Source organism: Bufo gargarizans, chromosome 4 (assembly GCF_014858855.1).
Source record: "Bufo gargarizans isolate SCDJY-AF-19 chromosome 4, ASM1485885v1, whole genome shotgun sequence".
NCBI lineage: Eukaryota > Metazoa > Chordata > Amphibia > Anura > Bufonidae > Bufo > Bufo gargarizans.
The window spans coordinates 69,928,435-69,954,197 of record NC_058083.1 but is presented as its reverse complement, the minus strand read 5'-3'; the positions used below and the strand labels follow the sequence as shown (position 1 = coordinate 69,954,197).

Sequence of the window (25,763 nt, the reverse complement as noted above, 5' to 3'; positions counted from 1 at the left end):
TTGTCATCACTGGCCTAGGGAAAACGGAGAAGGCTTTGGCGCTCACAGGAGCGCTGGTGCCCTCTCAAATATCCTCTCGAAAGATCAGCAGCATCTGATCAGCGGGGGTCCGACACCTGGGACCCCCGCCGATCAGCTGTTCCGAGAAGGCAGCAGCGCCGCGGCCTTCTCACCGTTTACCACTGGCCCAGTGACGTTACGACTAGTAAAAAATGGCCTGGGCGTGGCTAAGCTCCGTTCACTCGAATGGAGTTTAGCCCCGCCCAGGCCAGTTGATACAAGTCGTGATGTCATTGGGCCAGTGGTAAACAGTGAGAAGACCGCGGCACTGCGGGAGCGCTGCTGCCTTCTCAAACAGCTGATCGGCGGGGGTCCCAGGTGTCGGACCCCCGCCGATCAGATGCTGATGATCTATCCAGAGGATAGATCATCAGTTAAAACAAACTGTAGAACCCCTTTAATAATCAATGTGGGCTTCATGGTGGCCCAGTGGTTAGCTCTGTTACCTACCTAAATTACTGGGCCCAAATATGACAAAAATGACAAAGTCTGCTCGAACTATACATGCATGTGTGAGATGGGAAAATTAGATTGTGAGCTCCACTGGCGACTGTTGAATATGATGGTGCTGCATACGCACAACGAAGAACTGATTGGATAGAAGCACCACTCACCAACTACATGTCCAGTGAAGAAGTCGGAGCGCTTGATAGGATAATTTTTTCCTTTGCCGTTTCCATCCAGTATTACGGCTTTTAAATTTTCAGACAGATGATCTGCATCGGAGGTTAGGTACAACTTAAAATGCCTGCAAAAGAAAATTTAATTAAAAATTAGCAAAAATCTACTACAAATACAGAAGAGTGGCCATAGATGGGAAGAGAGTGGTCATAAAGCAACTTGCCCAATTTCAAACCTGCCTTGTGTGAATATTTCCTAACACGGCCAAATAGAGTATAGCGAGATGAGGATAAGAATTATTTCATGGAGCCAGAATAATGCTCGGATGTGGTCTCAAGCCCAGGACCCCACCCATCAGCAGAACCAAGGGTGGTGGAGCCCTTTCGCACCAGTGCAAGGAAAAGATGGAACATATGCCCATAATAACCAATCAAGAACCCCCAAAAACTAATGGGTACCCTACTTTCTGAACTCTGCCATGTCTTGCTGGATTTTTTGGGTCTTCAAATGTAGTCTTGTGCCCTGCCGTCAGTAGTAGCCAGAGACATTGACTGCTTGTCAACACACGTGTCTCCAAACCACGACCACCAGGTCATACAGGCGATAACCATGGGTATGCAGGTCATCCATTTTACCAGACTAGAAATCAGATTATATATACTGTAGAGCGGTTATTCTCCACATCTTAGTACATTATACACTTCAGTTTGCTGGAAGTTCTCAAGAACCTCGGCCCTACATTAGGCTGTGTATGTGCAGCTCTAGTTCTTGTCATGTCCTGGTGGCTATGGGTAACTGGGTACAATGTGGGTCACCTGTGCAGGGCAGTGAAGTCCACCATTCTCTCCACATGAGACTGCGTCTCTAGATCCCGCTTCCGGATGGAGTGCTGCTGGATTCCAGACAACGAGATTACTTCGTATTCTGACAACATGGAGTCCAGGTTTGCTGAGGAGAAAAAGCAACATATGAATAGGAAGGGTTATACAGAAGGAGCAACTAGACACCATGTGCAGAAGACATCTATCATACCTTATAAATGATGACACGTAATAAGAACTGATGTCTTACACCTTCACATTGTCAGTCATCCCGTGGTTAATGGTCTTATCCTAAAGTTCTAACAGACAGTATATTAAAAGGGCTATTCCCATCTTATACATCACTAGACTATGGGGTCAGTTTATGATGGTGGGTGTAGCACTGATTTAGCGCTGTGCCCCTTCACTGTTTTTCCCTCCATAATGGCGCCCTGGTGACCCGGCTGTGCAAGTGAATGGGGCGGCTTCAGTTCCCTGCACAGGCAGGTGACTGGGAGCGTTACCGGGATCCGTCCCCATTGACCTGCATTGTGGATCATGACGGATCCGTCTTGCTCCGCATCCCAGGATGGAAAGCAAACCGCAGCATGCTGCGGTTTGCTCTCCGGTATGAGAACGGAACAGAATGCATTTTGGAGCACTCCGTTCTGTTCAGTTACGGTTTGTCCCCATTGACAATTAATGGGGACAAAACGGAAGAGTTTATTTTTTTCCGGTATTGAAAGCCTATGACAGATCTCAATACGGGAAAATATTAACGCTAGTGTCAAAGTAGCCTTAGTCACTCATGACACACGTCTCTGGAAGTTCCTCATTTATACACACACTTCCTCAGAAATGAGCAGCAAATTTACCCGTACAGTACTGTAAACGTCACTGCACTGAAAGGTATTGATATATAATAATACCACACACATCCAGTGACGCACTACAAGTACCAGCAACGGAAAGGCCAAATAGTCTGTGGATACGTTTCAATATTTGAATTTCCAACATATTTAACCATTTTAGGCCTCTTTCACGTGAGCGAGTTCTCCGTCCGGATGCGATGCATGTAGTGAACACTCAGCATCCAGAACCATTCATTTCTATGGGTCTGTGTACATGTACGTTTTTCACGAATCAACTCTGAATTCAGGAAAAATCACAGCATATTCTATACTGTGCGTTTTTCATGCAGCTCTGGATCCATTTTTCAGTTTTTCTTCACGAGATTGAAAAACACCAAAAACTGATTACATTGGCGTGGAAAAACGCATACACTGAACGCAATCGCAGACAAAACTGATTAAACTTGTGTGCAAAACCATCAGTTTTTTCCTGAACAGATCCTGACTCATTCCGTATGGCTCATGTAAAACAAGCCTTAGGCTACTTTCACACAAACGTTTTTACTGAATCCGGCAGGGTCCAGCAAAACCGCTTCCGTTACTGATAATACAACCATCTGCATCCGTTATGAATGGATCCTGTTGTATCATCTTTAACATAGCCAAGACGGATCCGTCATGAACACCATTGAAAGTCAATAGGGGACGGATCAGTTTTCTATTGTGTCAGAGATCCGTCTTGCTCCACATCCCAGGACGGAAAGCACACTACAACATGCTGCGGTTTGCTTTTCGGTATGAGAACAGAATGCATTTTGGAGCACTATGTTCTGTTCAGTTACGTTTTGTGTCCATTGACAATGAATGGGGACAAAGCGGAATCGTTTTTTTTCCAGTATTGAGATCCTCTGCTGGGTCTCAATATTGGAAAAACAAGATTTTTGTATAACTTACCAGTAAAATCTCTTTCTTGCTCTTCCTTGGGGGACACAGGAAACCTTGGGTATAGCTCAACTCCCTAGGAGGCGTGACACGAAGTGAAAACTGTTAAGCCCCTCCTCCATCAGCTATACCCTCAGCCTAGAGAGAGAGAGAGAGACTACCAGTTGCGTGTCCAAGTAGTGAAAAAAAGGCCACGACCAACCAAGTGAAACCAAACAAATCAACTACCCGACAGGGAAAACTAAACCGTAACCTGTAGAACCAGAATAATAGGTGGGTGCTGTGTCCCCCAAGGAAGAGCGAGAAAGAGATTTTACTGGTAAGTTATACAAGAATCTCGTTTTCTCGCCCAATTCCTTGGGGGACACAGGAAACCTTGGGATGTTCGAGAGCAGTCCAATAGGTCCCTCCACAGCCCAAGATGAAACCACCGGAGGTATTAAGAAACCGCTGATTGTAAAACCAGGCGGCCTAAAGCAGCATCTGCCGATGCATAAGTGTTCACCCTGTAGAACTTGGTGAAGGTGTGCAAGGAAGACCAGGTGGCTGCCTTGCACAATTGTTCAGCCGAAGCCCGATTCATCTGAGCCCAAGAGGCACCGACCGCTCTGGTAGAATGAGCGGTAACACCAAGGGGCGGATCCCTGCCCTTGGCGCGGTAAGCATCAGCAATAGCCATCTTGATGAAGCGGGCAATAGACACCCTGGACGCCGCCAACCCCCCTGCGCGGACCCTCCGGAACCACAAAAAGAGAGTCTGTGCGCCGAAAGGGACCGGTGACCTCCAGGTATATCTTCAGGGCCCTAACTACATCCAAGCGGTGCAGCTCCCGTTCTCGAGGGTGAGAAGGAGACGGACAAAGGGAAGGGAGGACGATGTCCTCATTGAGATGAAAGGCGGAGACCACCTTCGGAAGGAAGGAAGGGACCGGACAGAGAAGAGCCTTATCCTGGTCGAAAACCAAAAAGGGCTCAGCACAAGAGAGCGCCGCCAATTCAGACACCCGTCGGAGAGACGCGATAGCCACAAGGAACATGACTTTGCAGGACAAAAGGCGAACAGAGATCCTTCGTAACGGCTCGAAGGGGGAGGCCTGGAGCGCCGAGAGCACAACATTAAGGTCCCAGGGTGGAACGGGGGAGCGATACGGGGGGCACAGAATGAGCAACTCTCTGAATAAAGGTTTTGACAGGCCCGAGGGGGGCCAAAGGACGCTGGAAGAGGATGGACAGCGCCAAGACCTGACCCTTTAACCAGTACAGGACCGCCGCACGCAGGATCGCGTCCTGGCGGCGGCCCTGTAATTCCTCCTGGACGCACCGGCGCGTCCTCTCGCGAGACGCGAGATTTCGGGCAGAGCCGGCCCACACATGCGCAGTGCGGGCCGGGAATCGTTAAAGGAGTATTTTGTCACCAGCCTGCCAGCCAATGATCATCGCTGGCAGGCTGGTGACTTAAAAAAAAAAAGAAGAATCAGAAGCCATATAACACCTTATATTTATAAATATAAGGTGTTAAATGGCTTCTGTGCTCCTCTGCTGGTCCTTTTCGTCGGTTGGTCCCAGCAGAAGAGCACACATTACTGTAAGTACACAGCAAACACTACACTTAGCCCCCAGATAACCCCCCATCACCCCAATTAACCCCTTGATCACCCCTGTCAATCACTAGTGAAAGGGAAAAAAGTGATCAGTGTAAACTTTTTTTTCACTAGTATTGACGGTTAGGTTTTAGGATAGTTTAGGCCCCTTTGTTAGGTAGTTAGCGTCGGTTAGCGCTGATCCCACCGCACTGCAGTCACTGATTAGCGTATCGCTATTCAGCATTGGTACTTTGCCAGACAAGCATATTTTAGCTGCACCGATACATTGTAGCAGACCATAAAGACGGCAAAAGTGTGTGTCGTTGGCTCGTAGAGGATTGTCCAGACTAGATAACATTGTAGCGAATGCTCAGCTGTGAGACGTATTGGTTCTGTGCTTTTTCTTTATTCTCTGAACAGAAAAAATATATAAATCTTCCACATCACTAACAGCAAGCAGAGATTTTGAAAATCACGAAGGGTTGAGAAATTCATACTCTTTCATGATTCAGTGATTAAAGGGGTTTCCAGTCCCTCCGTGCAGAAAACTAGGGGCATGCACTACTTTGATCCATGTCTCATTGAACATGGACCAAGAGGCTGTAGGAGACAGTTGTCTCTGGTGGTCGCCGGTTTCGTGGCCTACTCTGACATACAGACCTCACTACTGCATTAAAAATCGCCTGTGTGTTGCGGCCATAGCGCAGGCGATATTTTTTTTCATTTTAGTATTGCTGTCTTAATCACTCTGTACTCAGTCATTAATGCTGAGGCAGAATTTGCCATGGGCACTTCACCACAGCCTGTGTGATCAGCCCTCCCTGATAATGGGGATGTTTTCCTCCCTCTGCACTCTCTGATCTGCCATGTACATTTTCCTTCCACTCCTTTTTGCAATCTCTAAGGCCTCATGCACACGACTGTATTATTGGACATTTCAATAGGGCTGCCAAAGATGCGGACAGCACACCATGTGCTGTATGCATCCGTATGTCTGTTTTGCGCCCCCACAAAAAAAGATGAAACATGTCCTTTCCTTGTCCGTTTTGCAGACAAGGATAGGTAGTTTCTACAGGAGCTTGTACAAAATGGTGGCATGCACAAGGCAGGGATCTTTATTTTGCGGACCGTGTACATGAGGCCTAGCACTGTAAGAAGGGAGGAGGAGCAGAGAGCTCTGGTGCACTTGTGACAGATTCAGCAGCTAGGTGAAGGAGTTACACAGACTCCGCAGCAACAAAATGGTAGAACATTTATAATGAAGACAATTTAGATGGTTGCTTCATTTTGCAATTAGAAAGGAAAGAACAGTAAAACACGAGCGACTGTACGAGTTCAGACGGACTGTCACTTTAACACAAGATGGCCGCCATGTAATGCCATGTCTCTCCTACTGTGGCTTCCTTTGGCAGAAATCGGCTGTTTGCCACGGGTGCTGGGAGCGGCCCCATCTTAAAAGGGGCTGTCTCTGATTTGTTAACTTGCAGCATGTTTTTCTTTTTCACGACATAGGGCTGTTATTAAAGGGGTTATCCAATTTCACAAACAGCGCCCCCATGTGCCGGGCCCCTCAGAGGTAATATACTTACCCCGCTCCTGGTCCCTGCACCGCTGCTGCTGATTCTCCCTGTACATGGATGAAAACATCCGGTGTAGGAGGGGGGGGGGGGGGGCAGCCAATGGCAGGCGGGGACGAGCCTTTCTAGCATCGCAGGTGACACTAGGGAGACTCGTCCCTGCCCCTCCCTGCCATTGGCTGCTCCCCTCCCCGACACCGTGTACAGGGAGAAACAGCAGCGGCGGTGCGGGGACCAGGAGTGGCGTAAGTGTATTCCCTCTGAGGGGCCCGGCACATGGGGGGCTGTTTATGAAACTGGATAACCCCTTTAACAAGTTGTTTAGAGATTATTCTTTTTTTTAAACTTCTTTTTGAGGTTTATTGACACCTAAATAACTAGATTCCTTAATTTGTGACATTCACTTTATTACCTAATGTATATAGTATTTCTGTGAATGGAGCAGCTGTGGTGATGGTTGGGTTTTCCATTATTTTTATTTCATATTTTTGTGTGTGTCATTTTGGTATGTATTATTTGCCCTGAGAGGCCACAAAACACCCGTCGGGGACATTTACACTTTATAATATATATATATTTTTTTTTATTTAGCAATTTTCTTCTGTAGCTGGAGCATCCATAGTAGCCCCAGGTAAAGGGGAAAACGGGCCCCTGTGGAGAGGTTTTGCTGTGCCCAGCGAATACCCAGCAGTCACACGGTAGCCGGGTCCGGTAGAAGCATTTACACTTCATCTATTCACTATATAACACTCATTTTGGGTAATTTATCACACTGGTGTAAAGTAGAACTGGCTTAGTTGCCCATAGCAACCAATCGGATTCCACCTTTCATTTTGGACAGCTCCTTTGGAAAATTAAAGCTGGAATCTGATTGGTTTCTATGGACAACTGACCCAGTTCTACTTTACACCAGTTTGATAAATGACCCAATTGTGCTTGGAGTGGTTATAAACCTCTCCTGTCATCTTCTCGGGGTCCTGGGCTGTCTCTGCTCGGGACCTGAACGTCTCCTGTTATAGCAGGTGCGTTTCTGCAACTGCGCCAAAATATGCAACTGCAGATTCAGGGACTGCACCGCTTGCTGCCCGAAGACAACAGCTGGTCATTAAAGCGACCCCCTGGTTCACTTACCTGGGTCATCTTTTTAGTTGCGGATCTGCTAATTTTCCAGCTCCTCCTCTGCTATCCAAGATGGCCGCACCGCTTCTCAGACTATCTGGTGCAGCAGTAGCCCAGGATAGTCCTGCTCTTGGATTGGGCAGCGCCGTTCACGTGATCAGTGCTGGCCAATCCAAGGACAGCAGGAAGTTGTCTACCAATTGTACGGTGTGCATACGGCAGTCAGAGAAGCGAATGGCAGAAGAGGAGCCGGGGAATTAGTGGATCTGTAGTTAAAAAGATGAAAAGGAGGTCACCAGGTAAGTGTGCTGTTCGATCTGGAGTTAGGGTTCATGCACACGACCGTATGTTTTTTGTGATCCGCAAAAAGTACGGATGACGTCTGTGTGACATCCATATTGCATCATTTTTTTTTTTTGCAGATCCATTGTAACAATGTTCAATCTTTTTTTGCAGGGCTACAGAACGGACATATGGATGCGGCCAGCACACCCATTGCAATGAATAGGTCCGCATCCTATCCGCAAAATAAAGAAATAAATAAATGGAACGGAAACAGAAACAAAATACGTTGGTGTGCATGAGCCCTTAGTGATTTTTTTTTTTTTCCTGAACCAGAGGGTCACTTTATGGCGTTAAAGGGAACATCTGACCTCCTTTAACCCCTTCCCGACCTTTGACATACTACTACGTCATGGGAACCACTGAGTTCCCGCAATTTAACGTAATAGTACGTCATAGTGATCGGGCGGGCCTGGCAGTCCGTGGTAGCCGGGCCCCTGCTGTATACGCCGCTATCGCTGTAAAAGCCGATGCCGGCAGATTAACCCTTTCTATGCCGCGGTCTGTGCTGACCGCGACATAGAAGAGGTTTGTGTCGGGTGACCGATCAAATCGAGTCCCTGCGCTGATGTGGCGGGGACCCAATGCGACACAAGGCAGCCCGATGCCCTGCAGAGGCTGCCCAATGCCTTGCACGGCATCGGGAACTGCCTTCTACGGGAACCAAGGAGATCCAGCCTCAGGCCCGTCTCCTTGGCAACCTGTTAGTGTATTACTCAGTGTCATACACTAACAGGCAATGCATTACAATACAGATGTATTGTAATGCATTGCAGAGGAGATCAGACCCCCAAAAGTGAATGTCATAAATAAAGTAAAGTAAAAAAAAGTGTTTTTATTAAAATTAATAAAGTAAAAAAGAAAAAAAAAAAAAAAAAAAAAAAAAAACGCCCCTTTCCCCTTCTTTTATAATGCCACGTCCGTAATGACCGGCTCTATAAATATCACATGATCCACCCTGTCCGATAAACGCCACAAAAAAATAAAAAAATTCACTTTTTGTAATGTAAGGTGACAAAAAAAAATGGCAACACCAAGCGTTTAAAAAGGCGTATGCCCCCCAAAATGGTATCCATAAAACAGTCACCTCATCCCGCAAAAAATTAGCCCCTACCTAAGACAATCGCCCAAAAAATAAAAAAAACTATAGCTCTAATTTTTTTTGTTTCAAAACTGCTATTATTGTGCTAAAGTGAAATACATAAAAAAAAATATACATATTAGGTATCGCCACGTCCGTAACAACCAGCTCTATAACAATATTACATGACCTAACCACTCAAGTGAACAAAAAAAAAAAAAAAAAAAAAACATTGTCACATTACATCACAAAAATTGCAACAGCAAGTGATCAAAAAGGTGTATGCCCCCCAAAATAGTACCAATCAGACCGTCGCCTCATCCCGCAAAAAATGAGACCCTACCTAAGAGAATCGGTCAAAAAAAAAAAGCTATGGCTCGCAGACTATGGAGACACTAAAATATTGTTATTTTGGTTTCAAAAATGCTATTATTGTATAAAACTTACATAAATAAGAAAAAGTAGACCTATTAGGTATTGCCAAGTCCCATGACCTAATCCCTCAGGTAAACGCTGTAAAAATAAAAACTGTGCCGAAACATCCATTTTTTTTTTTGTTACCTTGCCTCACAAAAAACGTAATATAGAGCAATTAAAAATCATATGTACTCCAAAATAGTACCAATAAAACTGCCACCTTATCCCGTAGTTTACAAAATGTCACTTTTTTTTGTTTCACTGAAGGGGTGCTTCAGGGGGGCTTCAAATGGGACATGGCAGCTAAAATCCAGTTCAGCTAAATTTGCCTTCCAAAAACCATATGGCGTTCCTTTCCTTCTGCGCCCTGCCGTGTGCCCCTACAGCAGTTTACGATCACATGTGGGGTGTTTCTGTAAACCGCAGAATCGGGGTAATAAATATTGAGTTTTATTTGTCTGTTAACCCCTGCTTTGCTACTGGAAAAAATTGATTAAAATGTAAAATCTGCCAAAAAAGGGAAATTCTGAAATTTCATCTCCATTTTCCATCAATTCTTGTGGAACACCTAAAGGGTTAACAACGTTTGTAAAATCAGTTTTGTATACCTTAAGGGGTGTAGTTTCTAAAATAGGGTCATTTTTGGGTGGTTTCTATTATGTAAGCCTCACAAAGGGATTTCAGACCTGAACTGGTCCTTTTAAAAAGTGGGTTTTGGAAACTTTCCGAAAAATTTCAAGATTTGCTTCCAAACTTCTAAGCCTTGTAATGTCCCCAAAAAATAAAATATCATTTTCAAAATGATCCACACATGAAGTATACATATGGGGAATGTAAAGTAATTACTATATATTATCAAAGTAGAGAAATTTTTGGTAGATTTGTTATTTTTTATGAATAAATCTTTTTTTATTTTTTTTTACCACTGTCATGAAGTACAATATGTAATGAGAAAACAATCTCAGAATGGCTTGTATAAGTAAAAGCGTTTTAAAGTTATCACCACAAAGTGACATGTCAGATTTGCAAAAAATGACCTGGGCAGGAAGGTGAAAACAGGCCCAGAGTTGAAGGGGTTAAGCTGTCCCTTATCAGGCTTGTTTTATTGGGAACTAAGAATTGGGCTTGTTGACACCTGACATGCCCCCTGAACCTGCTGACAGTGGAGTCGGTATACTTCCTTACGCATTTGGTGGCTGGTGGGTCTCTGCACCGTACTATAAAACGCACTTGGCTATAGATGTATTGGAAACTTTTTAGCACAGTTTTCCGAGTCCTAGAGTAATAAATAAAATTACCTTGGCGAAAATATTACTAGGAAGAATACTCGCATAGAAGACGTCTGTTATTCTTTTACATGGGGATGGATTTATTGTTTGCCACATCTTATGGTTAACATGAAGCGCGGGGATAACGAGCCCCTCAGGAGAGCGAGCGCTCTGTGCAGTTAACAAGCTGAGGGATCACTTTCTTGCCGCCGCTCTCGTGGCACTGACGGGAGCCATAACTCTTAGTGCAGGAAATGTAAGCCTCTTCCCACTGACAGAAGGCACGAGAGCTGAAGTGGCCGGCTGAGAGGAAACCTTGGCAGACGTCCTGCGGAGAGCAATTGACTAGAAGCCATATACGAGAGAAGCCTTGGCAAAACATGAAAGGAGGAATATCCTGCCGTTATATATTGTACTGTCACCGGTATTTCGTTACGTTACCGTCTCTGGTGCAGGAGTGTGCCATTGAAAAGTGTGCAATGTGTGAGAAAAGCAGAGCACACAGTACTTGGAAGAGTATGGCCAGTGGTGGTCTTTGTACATGGAAGAGTTTTCCCATGCACATTTAACGCCTATCAGCACGTTCGCTGGATGATTTCACTACAGGTTCAGAGGAGGATACAACTGGGGAGGCGATCACATAGCTAATTCACATGACCCCTGCCATCTTGAAAGCCACACCAAAACCAGGAGCCTGAAACTGGGTAAGGAATTAAAGGGTGCCAATACACACCAGTAGTCCAGTTAAGCCTTCGTTAGGACTCTGCGGGCCTATTTCTAGCAGATCAGTAATGAGGCTTTGGTGTTGGTGTATACTGGTCAACCCATTTGGGTACGAATACAGTGTTTTGTTTTTTTCTTCAACTCTACCCACAAGTGTTCGATTGGGGGCGCCAATCCAGCACCTCTACTTCATTGTCATTGAACCATTTCTTCAACCATTTATTTCTTCGCTCGTATGTTTTGGGTCGTTGTCGTGCTTGATTGTCGTCCTTTTCATACCCATAGTACTTGAGTGTACAAAGTAACTCGTCTTGTAGGATACTCGCATACAGCTCAGCATTGAGACCACCATCGATACGGGTCAAGTATCCAATGCCTTTGGCTGTGAAACAACCCCATATCATCAGGCTTCCTCCACCAAACTTGACAGTTCCTTCAATTTCTCGATCTGCCCCCTTTTCCCTTATTCCTTCCAGACCCATTTGCACCAAACAGAGCCCAGTCTATTGACTTTTATCTCGAGCCGACACTTCTTATGACGATATTGAAGTTAAGGCTTCTTCACCTTTTTTTCAAGCCACCATTTCACACTTTTGTAATCGCACGGTGCTTGCATGGATGTCTGTGATCTCACTGCCGTGTTTGTTGCACCACAACTGATAGACCTTGTGATTAGCCGACCTGTTGACTCCGATATTTTGCCTGGACGTCCACCACTTGGCTTTGGAATGGATGGATGGACTTAACTTCATATTCTTCCAACTGTCATGATGCTCACACGATGCAGTTTGGCAATTTTCTTGGCCGAGATATCGCTAGCGATTCGCTGGATGATGCAGTTTCTCTTTTCTTGGGAAATCTTCATGGCTCCTGGATTCGAACCGGTGACCTTTCGCTTGGGAATAAACCTAATAACACACTGAGCTATTAAGGAATGTGAGAACAGGTTGTAATTTGTATTTTATAAGAAGAAAAAGATTGCTCCACCACCAGGAGCAAAACAATAACAATGTAGTTACATGACAAGAATCTGCATAACTAATCATATGGTCAATGGTTGGAAGTCCAATTTATGTATGAGCGAAAATGATGGTAGCCTGACGTTTGGCGCTGTAGTGGATGGTGAGATATAGAGCTTGAAAATCAAAAGTTCAAAACGTTGTTACCCTTTTGCTCATCAGTGTAAATCGTCACTGAGCTTTCAACAAACTTTGCATTAATCAGTAGTACAGTGTGTACATGAGGAGGAATAACACTCTCTGGCCACTATATCACTTGTATCTGGCACATTTTAGCAGTTTTTGTCAGTGCTTGCTGAACATCTAGTCTGCAGTTCTCTCAGTCATGGTGGGAGCAGACTAGCTGCGGTCCACTGCACACAGAAAGTAGAGGAGAATATTCTTAACTGTCTCACAGTCACTCAGAAGCAGCCCCAAGATACCAAGATAATGTGGGACATTACAGAGATGTACTGACCTGTAGTTTTGCAAATAAAACACTTGAGATGAGCGGTAACCTTCCTATGTAGGTAGCTGTGCAGTTTCTGTTTGTCTGTGCCTTTTAACCTCAGTTTCTGCTCACTCCCCTCTCCCTAGACTTGCATTGATTTGTGTAATATGATTACAGTTGGCTGTTTTTACTGTTGATTTATGCAAAGTTGTGTGAAATGTTAGTGACTAGGGCTGCACGATATATATAGAAAAAAAATCGAATCGCTATAATCGGCAAATGCGATATGGCGATTTGGCCGACCCGAAAATGCCGCGATTATATATCAAGGGGCCCCGCGCACATAACTGGCTTTTTGTGTAAAGTATTTCACTACTGTGTGAAACAAGCTCTCTCTGACTCCTATTGATAAAATAGCCGGCCTCTGTACTCACCATTACGATGAATGCACTGCAGCGAACGGCAGTGAGCAGGCCAGCCGGCGCGTGACTGACGTCACTTAGTAACGCTCCTGCTTCCTGGGCGTTACTAAGTGACGTCAGTCACGTGCCGGCCGGCCACCTCGCTGCAGTGCATTCATAGTACTGTGACAGTGAGTACAGACTACAGAGGCTGGCCATTTTATCAATAGGAGAGAGCTTGTTTCACACAGTAGTAAAATACTTCACACACAAAGCCAGTTATGTTTATTGCAGTTTAGGACACATAGGGCAATGAGGGGGACCAGCATAAGATGCTATATGTGTGTCTTATGCTGGCCCCCCTCATGGCCCTATGTGTCATAGCACACATCCCCTATAACAGTGCCATCCACAAGTCCCCCATAACTGTCCTCCACAGATTCCCCTATAACAGCGTCCTCCACAGATTCCCCCATAACAGCGTCCTCCACAGATTCCCCCATAACAGCGTCCTCCACAGATTCCCCCATAACAGCGTCCTCCACAGATTCCCCCATAACAGCGTCCTCCACAGATTCCCCCATAACAGCGTCCTCCACAGATTCCCCCATAACAGCGTCCTCCACAGATCTCCCCACATAACAGCGTCATCCACAGATCCCCCCACATAACAGCGTCATCCACAGATGCCCCCCCCACATAACAGCGTCATCCACAGATCCCCCCCCCCACATAACAGCGTCATCCACAGATCCCCCCCCCACATAACAGCGTCATCCACAGATTCCCCCCCCCACATAACAGCGTCATCCACAGATGCCCCCCCCCACATAACAGCGTCATCCACAGATGCCCCCCCCCACATAACAGCGTCATCCACAGATCCCCCCCCACATAACAGCGTCATCCACAGATTCCCCCCCCACATAACAGCGTCATCCACAGATCCCCCCCCCACATAACAGCGTCATCCACAGATCCCCCCCCCCCACATAACAGCGTCATCCACAGATCCCCCCCCCCCCTTACATAACAGCGCCATCCACAGATCCCCCCCCCACATAACAGCGTCCTCCACAGATCCCCCCCCCACATAACAGTGCCATCCACAGACCCCCCCCCCCACATAACAGCGCCATCCACAGACCCCCCCCACATAACAGCGTCCTCCACAGATCCCCCCCCACATAACAGCGTCCGCCACAGATCCCCCCCCCCACATAACAGCGTCATCCACAGATCCCCCCCCCACATAACAGCGTCATCCACAGATCCCCCCCCCCCACATAACAGCGCCATCCACAGATCCCCCCCCCCACATAACAGCGTCCTCCACAGATCCCCCCCCCACATAACAGCGCCATCCACAGACCCCCCCCCCACATAACAGCGTCCTCCACAGATCCCCCCCCCCACATAACAGCGTCCGCCACAGATCCCCCCCCACATAACAGCGCCATCCACAGATCCCCCCCCACATAACAGCGTCCTCCACAGATCCCCCCCACATAACAGCGTCCGCCACAGATCCCCCCCACATAACAGCGTCCTCCACAGATTCCCCCCACATAACAGCGTCCTCCACAGATCCCCCCCCCCCCCACATAACAGCGTCCTCCACAGATTCCCCCCACATAACAGCGTCCTCCACAGATCCCCCCCCCCCACATAACAGCGTCCTCCACAGATCCCCCCCCACATAACAGCGTCCTCCACAGATCCCCCCCCCACATAACAGCGTCCTCCACAGATCCCCCCACATAACAGCGTCCTCCACAGATCCCCCCACATAACAGCGTCCTCCACAGATCCCCCCCCCACATAACAGCGTCCTCCACAGATCCCGCCCCCACATAACAGTGTCCGCCACAGATCCCCCCCCCCCCGCCCCCACATAACAGCGTCCTCCACAGATCCCCCCCCCACATAACAGCGTCCTCCACAGATCCCCCCCCACATAACAGCGTCCGCCACAGATCCCCCCCGCCCCCACATAACAGCGTCCTCCACAGATCCCCCATAACTATGTCATACCCAGCCGCGTCAGCGGCTCATATGGGAAAATCCAAGCAAATAGACCTCTAGCACAATTCCCTTAAAATATTGCATTGCATATCGTTATCGCAATTTTTAGGGCCCTAATCGCAATCGCACAAAATTCCCATATCGTGCAGCCCTATCTGGCATCCAATGTGTTTTGCCCAAAGTGGCAGATAAAAGGAACTGTTCTGCATTACTGGAATTGCTCCCAGATTTAGTAACAGGATACTGCATGCCCCTGCTACACACATATAACAGTAGTGACACCAGGCAGCTCTTACCGTGTTCTCCAGAGTTATCCCGCGGATGACCTACAGGTATTCGCTCGCCATGTGCCGGTCCTGGCGATAAGAAGAGTAACAGGGAGAGGACCAGCGCTGAATGGATGAAGCTGCAAGGTCCGCAGGAATCCATCTTGTTTCCTAACCAGGGATCTGTGTTCCAGAGGTTAAGACTCCAAACAGTCAATACACAACCGGTCCATCCACCGTCAGCATGACGAGGGGCGGCTGCTGCCGGCAGTGAAAGGTCTTCTTCACGTCTTCAAGGAAATGTAAAAGAAAAAGGTGACCACCATACTTCTATCACCTGTCTGGAGAGAGAAACACAAGGCACAGTGAGAATAGGACAGCATAATGCTAATGTCTGTGATGAGCTGGGAGGGGGGGTATGTCAGCGCTATAAAATACAGATGAGTGCATGATGGCAGGGGGCTAGCCAGACCCCCAGAGGATTGGTCATAGGAAAGTTACTACCCATCCGAGACAATGGGGGCATATCACTAGGATAAGCCCCCATTGTCTGATAGATGCAGGATCCGCACCTACATCGAGAATAGACCCCTGAAGGTTGTGGAGGGCGCACTGCGCATGCACAGACGCACCCTATTCATTTCTATGGGGCCGGCGAAAATAGCTGAGCGCTGGCTTGGCAGTTTCCATTGGCCCCATAGAAATAATTGGGAGCTGTGCCCGCGCAAGCGCTGTGAGCGCCCATTCACTACTGTGGGGAGAGCGCTTGGTGGTGGCCGGACTCTGGAAATGCCGGGGTCCTCTGGCCATCACCTTCTGGGACCCGCACCAATCAGACAATGGGCCCAATCACACACCAATGGGCCCAACATGCACCAATCCTAGCAATATGCCCCCATTGTCTAAGATAGGAATAACCCTTTAACCCACAAAAGTCTTAATATACAATGAATAAAAAGGGCAATTCATATGCAATAAAAATACATTCTAGTTTCCTCTCTGGCAGCACCCCGCGCTGTTCATTCGTCTGGTCCACCTTGTCACGCGCTCAGAAGTGGACGGACGTGCTCAGTAGCTTCCCTGCTCCTTTCCTCTCCCCTCAGAGCCAATGTAGTGATCTCATAGATACAGGTGAGGACCAGACATCTTTCATTCATCACTACTTCTAAATTCTAAGGCCCCTTTCACACGGGCGAGTTTTCTGCACGAGTGAAATCCGTGACGTGAACGCATAGCTCCTGCGCCGAATTCTGACCCATTCATTTCAATGGGGCTGTGTACATGAGCGTTTTTTTTCAAGCATCAGTTCTGCGTTGCGCGAAAAACGCAGCAGGTTCTATATTCAGCGTTTTTCATGCAGCGTTGGCCCCATAGAAGTGAATGGGGCTTCAGCGAAAAACGCATTGCATTCTGAAGCAAGTGCGGATGCGATGCGTTTTTCACTGATGGTTGCTAGGAGATGTTGTTTGTAAACCTTCAGTTTTTTTATCAAGTGCGTGAAAAACGCATCACAATGCATTGCACCCACGCGGAAACAACTGAACGCAATTGCAGACAAAACTGACTGAACTTGCTTGCAAAATAGTGCGAGTTTCACTGAACGCACCCGGGCCTAATCCGTATCGTTCGTGTGAAAGAACTAAACCAAGACATACCCTTATTTTTACCCAGGCAGCCCCCCCTGATGTTAGCATCGGAGCATCTCATGCTCCGTTGCGCTCCCTTGCCCTGTGCTACATCTCGCAGGGCAAGGGCTCTTTTGTTTACAATAACACTGCTGGGTGGAGGTTTTGGCCCGGCAGTGTGTTCGTTGACGTCACCGGCTCTGATGGGCAGGCTTTAGTGCTGCCCTAGCCGTTTTACTGGCTAGGGCAGCGCTAAAGCCTGCCCATCACTGCCGGTGACGTCACCAGGCTTCCTGGCAGCCCCATGGAGAGCCCCGGTACGTCACCGGAACTCCTGAAAATGCCTTTGCCCTGCGCTAAAGGAGCATGAACTGCTCTGATACTCAAGTCAGGGGGGCTGCCTGGGTGAAAATGGACATATGTCTGGGTTCAGCTCTGAACCTGGACAACCCCTTTAACTCCTGGCACCTGCTTGCAGGCAGGATCTCAGTCACCAGCACTACACAGCGCCATCCACTGAGCAGTGGCCATGCCTGGTTACTGCAGCTCTGCTCCTATTTAAAGCGAACCTTTCACCTGCATTTCACTAAACAAACGATCAAAAGTACCTTATAGATCATCCTCATTGTGTTATCATACAGTCTTGTCCCGCTTTTCTGCCATGTATATGCATGAAAAAAATCGCCTTATAAAGTACTCTACTCCAGCTCCACAAGTTACGATAGAAGTCAAGCGCGATCCTGTAACTGAATTAGGCGCTGCTACTGAGGCCGGTGATGCATGCGCCGCCTGTACAATCGCGGTCCCGGCGACTGAGCAGGGTGTCAATTAGACTGCATAGAGGCGGGGTTAGGGCAGGGGAGTTACAGCCTGGAGTGAGGGAAGGGCTACCCCCTTGACTTCTATCGTAACTTGTGGAGCTGGAGTAGAGTACTTTATAAGGCGATTTTTTTCATGCATATACATGGCAGAAAAGCGGGACAAGACTGTATGATAACACAATGAGGATGATCTATAAGGTACTTTTGATCGTTTATTAAGTGAAATGCAGGTGAAAGGTTCGCTTTAAAAGGAAGTCCCCGATTGACAACAGTCTCTTTTCCCAAAAATGGGAATGGGGCGACGGCCACGCCTGCACATAGCACTATCCACCTAGAGCTCAGAAATGAGACGTCAGCACCTACAGGGAATGATCGCCGGACGTCTCTTTTTCGCATATCTTGCTGCTCGTTTGCTTTTTAGTTCAGCGGCATTAGTGATCTGTGACTACAGTTTTACTACAGCGCCTCCTGTCCGGCCGCTCCCTGTCCCTGCAGCTCTGCCCCCAGCACAGGCTCCTGAACACCTGAAGCGGAACAGAAGACCCCTTTAAGTTTTTGGGGAGTTACTGAAAGAGCAGAGCACGCCTGTAGTCACGCCATAACTGCTGCAGATAGGAATACCCCTTTAATTGTAAAGGCTATGCAAACGGGGCAGATTACTAACCCTCTAGATGGGGTATACTTAGGTAACTATCACACTTGCGTTAAAGTTTTCCGGTATAGACTTCTGTCACAGGGCTTAATACCAGAAAAAAAAAACACTTCAGTTTTATCCGAATGCATTCTGAATGGAGAGCGATCCGTTCAGTATGCATCAGTTCAGTCACTCACGGTATGTTGCCTGGGTATTTTCTCCGGCCAAAATTCCGGAACATTGAAATGTAATAATGCCGGATCCGGTACCAAATGTTCCAGAAAACCGGATCCGGTAAAAATATGAAAAAAATAAATACGGATCCGTTTTCCCGGATGACACCGGAGAGACGGATCCGGTATTTCAATGCATTTGTCAGACGGATCTGCGTCCAGATCTGGAAACAAATGCTATCCGCTGCCAGACTGATGCATTCTGAGCGGATCCGCATCCACACAGAATGCATTAGGGCTGGACGGATCCGTTCGGGGCCGCTTGTGAGTCTCTTCAAACGGAGCTTACAAGCGGAGCCCCGAACGCTAGTGTGAAAGTAGCCTTACCAAAACTGGTGTAAAGTAGAACTGGTTTAGTTGCCCATAGCGACCAGATTCCACCTTTCATTTTTCAGAGCGCCTTTGGAAAATGAAAGGAGGAAGCCGATTGGTTGCTATGGTTAACTATGCCAGTTCTACTTTACACCAGTTTGATAAATCTCTCCCCATGTACAGGTCCTTCTCAAAAAATTTGCATATTGTGATAAAGTTCATTATTTTCTGTAATGTACTGATAAACATTAGACTTTCATATATTTTAGATTCATTACACACCAACTGAAGTAGTTCAAGCCTTTTATTGTTTTAATATTGATGATTTTGGCATACAGCTCATGAAAACCCAAAATTCCTATCTAAAAAAATTAGCATATCATGAAAAGGTTCTCTAAACGAGCTATTAACCTAATCATCTGAATCAACTAATTAACTCTAAACACCTGCAAAAGATTCCTGAGGCTTTTAAAAACTCCCAGCCTGGTTCATTACTCAAAACCGCAATCATGGGTAAGACTGCCGACCTGACTGCTGTCCAGAAGGCCATCATTGACACCCTCAAGCAGGAGGGTAAGACACAGAAAGAAATTTCTGACCGAATAGGCTGTTCCCAGAGTGCTGTATCAAGGCACCTCTGTGGGAAGGAAAAAGTGTGGCAGAAAACGCTGCACAACGAGAAGAGGTGACCGGACCCTGAGGAAGATTGTGGAGAAGGACCGATTCCAGACCTTGGGGGACCTGCGGAAGCAGTGGACTGAGTCTGGAGTAGAAACATCCAGAGCCACCGTGTACAGGCGTGTGCAGGAAATGGGCTACAGGTGCCGCATTGCCCAGGTCAAGCCACTTTTGAACCAGAAACAGCGGCAGAAGCGCCTGACCTGGGCTACAGAGAAGCAGCACTGGACTGTTGCATGTCATTCGGAAATCAAGGTGCCAGAGTCTGGAGGAAGACTGGGGAGAGGGAAATGCCAAAATGCCTGAAGTCCAGTGTCAGTACCCACAGTCAGTGATGGTCTGGGGTGCCATGTCAGCTGCTGGTGTTGGTCCACTGTGTTTTATCAAGGGCAGGGTCAATGCAGCTAGCTATCAGGAGATTTTGGAGCACTTCATGCTTCCATCTGCTGAAAAGCTTTATGGAGATGAAGATGTCATTTTTCAGCACGACCTGGCACCTGTTCACAGTGCCAAAACCACTGGTAAATGGTTTACTGACCATGGTATTACTGTGCTCAATTGGCCTGCCAACTCTCCTGACCTGAACCCCATAGAGAATCTGTGGGATATTGGGAAGAGAAAGTTGAGAGACGCAAGACCCAACACTCTGGATGAGCTTAAGGCCGCTATCGAAGCATCCTGGGCCTCCATAACACCTCAGCAGTGCCACAGGCTGATTGCCTCCATGCCACGCCGCATTGAAGCAGTCATTTCTGCAAAAGGATTCCCGACCAAGTATTGAGTGCAGAACTGAACATTAATATTTGAAGGTTGACTTTTTTTGTATTAAAAACACTTTTCTTTTATTGGTCGGATGAAATATGCTAATTTTTTGAGATAGGAAATTTGGGTTTTCATGAGCTGTATGCCAAAATCATCAATATTAAAACAATAAAAGGCTTGAACTACTTCAGTTGGTGTGTAATGAATCTAAAATATATGAAAGTCTAATGTTTATCAGTACATTACAGAAAATAATGAACTTTATCACAATATGCTAATTATTTTAGAAGGACCTGTATTTCACTTATGTCTGCAGGATGTCAACGAATGGAAACAGAAGGAGCACTGCAGAGGCACTGACGGCATCACTCCCATCATTTATCGGCAGAGGTTCACACACAGATATTTTTGGGATCAGTGTCTTACAGATCTGGGGTCTGCCGTACACAGGCTGCCGACATGAGATCTTAAAGGGGTTCTCCAGAATTAGGAAAACATGGCTGCTTTCTTCCAAAAACAGCACCACCCCTGTCCAAAGGTTGTGCACGGTAATGCAGCTCCATCCAATGGACTCCAACAGAGCTGAGCTGCAGTACCACACACAATCCATGGACAGGGGTGGCGCTGTTTCTGGAAGAAAGCAGTCGTGGTTTTTCTAATTCTGGAAACCCCCTTGAATCTTATGTCTGCGAGTTCAGGGAAGCAAAGAGATGAGCAAAACCAAAGACATCAGGGGCCCCTGGAGTCAAGGAAGGCGGCAGTCAGCAAAAATGACAGCTCTCATGTCATGGCCCCCTTCACACACGCATGTGTATTTACAATGCTCAACGGTCGTGAGACGCGTATGGCGCCGCTTATCTTCAGCGAAGAAAAGTCTGGGTTTTAACCCATGCAAGCCCATACAGCAGCATTAAGTCATTTTTTTTAGTCAAGCAAAAATGACAAGATTATTGGGCATCCTGTTGAAATTACAAGAGCTGTCCCTGAAAAATCTCACATAATGCATGTTGGCATCCTGAATAGGCCTTTATTGCCAAAACGTGACCCATGACCATGGCGGTGCCCATCAATTTATCAACTTGACGGCCATGTCCGAAAAATCTCAGAAAAAAAAAAAATAATAAAATCGCACGCGCCGGTGATGTGACATTTCTATCAACTTCTTCAGGAAACAAAAGGAAGTTTAATCTTACTAATAGAAAAAAAAATAATCGCACAAAAGCCGCATCTTGTGACACAAATCTACCCTGGACTATATAATCCTATGGCAACTACAGCAAAAACACTAGGAGGGGATGAGTAACAGAGAAAGGGCAGGAAGAGGCAGCTAAAGGGTTAAGAGGCACACAACACGAGGTACAGAGAAGCGCCATAACGACGGCCCCTCCGCAGATACCGCCCGGCTACAGTAACACATCACGTACCTGGTCGGGGGTGAACCCGGATGTGGCCGCAGAACGGAGGGAGCAGCGCACGGATACACAATTCTCCGCTAAATGAAGAACAATCGTGCAACAAGTCTCTTCCTACACACAAAGCCGGAACTTTTATTTCCACGGAATATCCTTGCGCTCATGTGAATAAACTCTGCAGCATGTGATCAGCCTTGCGTAAGGTACGTGATAAGCGTACGTAGTTTACGTAAGCAGCCTTCTAGTTTCTGTGAAGCCTCGCCTGGCGACTCTGCATTGTTAAATCCGCATGTGCAAGTTCCGGCATGTGTGAACTCGGGCTGAGCACTGTGATCTGTCTGTGGGTAGCGTATAGGCTGGATTTCCAGGATACTTTTTAGGCGTCTTTCACACCTCCGTGTCTAAGATGGCATAGGGCTCGTGCACACGACTGTATGTATTTTACGGTCCGCAAAACATGGATCCGTAAAAAAAATACGAGTGACATCTGTATTGCATCCGTTTTTTTTGTGTGGATCCATTGTAAAAATGCCTATCCTTGTCCGGAAAAAAAAAAACTTACCTCCTCCATTTGAAGGCGCCACTGTGAACACTGGATGTGCAGGACCTGCGAGGCGTCATCACGCTGAAGCGTGCACCTCCAGTCAGCAGCAGGTGTTTTTTGCGCAGAGAAGTGGGCACTAATGGGGCATTACTATTACTAAGGCACTAATGGGGGCATTATTAATTCTGGGGGGCACTAATGGAGGTGTTACTATTAATGGGGGCATTACTAGTACTGGGGGCACTAATGAGGGCATTATTAACCCAAGAGGGCACTAATCGAGTCATTAATACTAATGGGAGCATTATTAATTCTGCGGGGCAGTAATGTAGGCATTAATATTAATGGGGGCACTAATAGGAGCATTATTAATTCTGGGGGTCACTAATGGAGGCATTAATATTACTGGGGGGCACTATTAATACTGGGAGTTACATTATGACATAGCGACTTAACACCCAGTGTCAGTGTCCAAAGTCACTGACAAAATAGTTCATGACCCCATGGTGTCACCGTGGACCCAGGGTCAGTGGAAAACCAGTGAAGTGTAGATACACACATTATTGGCTCATGCACACGACCGTGTTGTTTTTTGCGGTCTGCAAATTGCAGATCCGCAAAAAACAAATGACGCCCGTGTGCCTTCTGCAGTTTGCTTAACAGAACAGGAGGCCCATTATAGAAATGCCTATTCTTGTCCGCAAAACGGACAAGAATAGGACATGCCTCATCATTTTTGCGGAGCCACGGATACGGACAGCACACAGAGAGCTGTCCGCATCTTTTGCGGACCCATTGAAATGAATGGTTCCGTATACGGAATCAAAATATGGTCATTATACGGAACGCAAAAAAACAAAATCTGCCCTTAGGCCTTATTCACACGGGCGTTCCGGATTTGCTCTGGACGCGTCGCGTGTGCTTTGCGGGGAAAACCGCGCGAGTAGGCACGCAATTGCAGTCAGTTTTGTCTGCGATTGCGTTTTAATGTTCAGTTTTTTCCGCGCGAGTACAATGCGTTTTGCACGTGCGTGAAAAAAAAATGAATGTGGTACCCAGACCCGAACCTCTTCACTGAAGTTTGGGTTGGGCGTTCTGTTCATTTTATTATTTCCCCTTATACCTTGGTTATAAAGGAAAATAATAGCATTCTTAATACAGAATGCACAGTACAATGTGGCTTGAGGGGTTAAAAAATAAATAAAAAGTTAACTCACCTCATCCAGTTGATCACGCAGCCGGCATCATCTTCTTTCTTCTTCTTCTTTCAGGACCTGCAAAAGGACCTTTGACGTAATGATTCTATCTTCATTCAGCAGGACCTGCGCTGACATCACCACGTGGTGAGCACGATTACATCATCAAAGGTCCTTTTACAGGTCCTGAAAGAAGAAGCAAGAAGAGGATGTCAGATCGACTTTCGAGTGGATGAGGTGAGTTAATTTTTTTTATTTTTAACCCCTCCAGCTCTATTGTACTTAGCATTCTGTATTCAGAATGCTATTATTTTCCTTTATAACCATGTTATAAGGGAAAATAATACAGTAAATAGACTTTAATGGGGTCCGGGGTTGCTTTTATCCCTATAATCACTTGCTTGCGGATGCTTGCGATTTTCACGCAGCCCCATTCACTTCTATGGGGCCCGCATTGCTTGAAAAACGCACAATATAGAACATGCTGCGATTTTTATGCAACACACAAGTGATGCGTGAAAATCACCGCTCATGTGCACAGCCCCATTGAAGTGAATGGGTCCAGATTCAGTGCGGGTGCAGTGCGTTCACCTCATGCATTGCACCCACACGGAAAACTCGCCCATGTGAAAGGGGCCTAACTTTTTCAGACCTGGAGGTTTTTTCATTTATGTTTTCCACTCCCTGTCTTTCTGGGGCCATGACTTAGCTGTATGAGGGCTTGGTTTTTGTAGGACAAGTTGCACTTTCTAATTCCACCATTTAATATTGCATACAATATAGTGGGGAGCCAGAGAAAAATTCCAAATGGGTTGAAATTGGAAAATAAACTCAATTCCGCAACAGTTTTATGGGTTTTGTTTACCTATACAATAAATCTGAACTGTTACTTTCATTCTCCAGGTCAGTACGATTACGCTGTATGTCCATCCAGTTCAGCATGTCATCCTGCAAAGCTGATCTGGGTGGTAAAAAAATGAGGTTGAAGCTGGTTTCCTCAAGTATTGTAAGGCTAGGGCTGCGTGGCGATCTGTGGCTGTGTTGCCAACAGTCTTGAATTTGCAGGGTGTCTTTAAGAAGTTTTTTTTTTACTGATGACCTATTATCAGCATCTGATCGATGAGGGTCCAACACCTGGAAGCCCCACCGATGAGCTGTCTGAGAAGGCAGCCGTGCTCGCAGTAGCGCCTGCAGCCTTCTCTCCGTTTTGCCTAGGGCAGTGATGTCACTTTCATCGGTCACGTGGCCTAGATGCAGCCCAGCCCCATTTAAGTAAATAAGGGCTGAGCTGCAATGCCAAGTACAGCTGCTATACAATGTACAGCGGTGTGTTTGGTAAGCTGAGCGATGGCCGCGGTGCTACTGTGAGCGCCAGTGCCTTCTCAGACAGGTGATCGGCGGGAGTCCCGTGTGTCAGACCCCCACCGATCAGATACTGATGACTTATCCTGAAAATTGGTCATCAGAAAACCCCATTACTATTCAGAGACAGTACGTCCAAATTCGGGCTGTCCCAAGCCAAAAATGGACGGGACTTGTGCAATACCTTATGGGAAGTCCTGCTCAGTTTGGGGCATTTCCGGAGCGGGGTCTATTTGTCCCTAATTTATCAACCGCAATGTTGGTAAGATCACACTTTTCACTATGTGACATCGCAGCCTAGTGAAAGTGAGGGAATTTCACCGAGACACCATACAGTCACAAGAAGTCCAGAAGGGTTGGATCTCTTGTGATTGCAGGGTTGGGCCAACCCCTGAATTGCACCTCTATTCACTTTTTAGTATGCGACAGTGTAAGGAGATAGACGTGGAGTCTTTGGTGGATCGGCAAGTGTCGTGGTCAAGTTTGCCATGTAGCCCGAGCCTGAAAGTCACCCATGTTGTGTCTGTTAAAGGCAATTTTCCACCCATGCGGAATCAGTACTGTCTCTGACTGTTTGTCTGTTTTTCTGTCCGTATGGCATCACTGTGTGACTTTTTTCGTTTTTTTTTTATTGAGTATTGGACATGTGAATTGGTCCA

At 46.8% G+C, this 25,763-nt stretch overlaps 1 protein-coding gene across 1 annotated transcript in view; it reads right to left on the bottom strand.

The window, feature by feature from the left end:
- LOC122934891 (disintegrin and metalloproteinase domain-containing protein 17-like) overlaps nucleotides 1–22,146 on the bottom strand; it is a 79,985-nt gene extending 57,839 nt beyond the window's left edge. Inside the window, exons 1-4 of the mRNA XM_044290548.1 lie at nucleotides 22,015–22,146; nucleotides 15,556–15,866; nucleotides 1,497–1,629; nucleotides 675–808 (exon numbers count right to left, since the gene is read on the bottom strand). Coding sequence (XP_044146483.1) covers nucleotides 675–808; nucleotides 1,497–1,629; nucleotides 15,556–15,688 — 400 coding nt within the window. The 5' untranslated portion in view covers nucleotides 15,689–15,866; nucleotides 22,015–22,146. The remainder of the gene's footprint in view (nucleotides 1–674; nucleotides 809–1,496; nucleotides 1,630–15,555; nucleotides 15,867–22,014) is intronic.
- Between the last annotated feature and the right edge of the window lie 3,617 nt (nucleotides 22,147–25,763).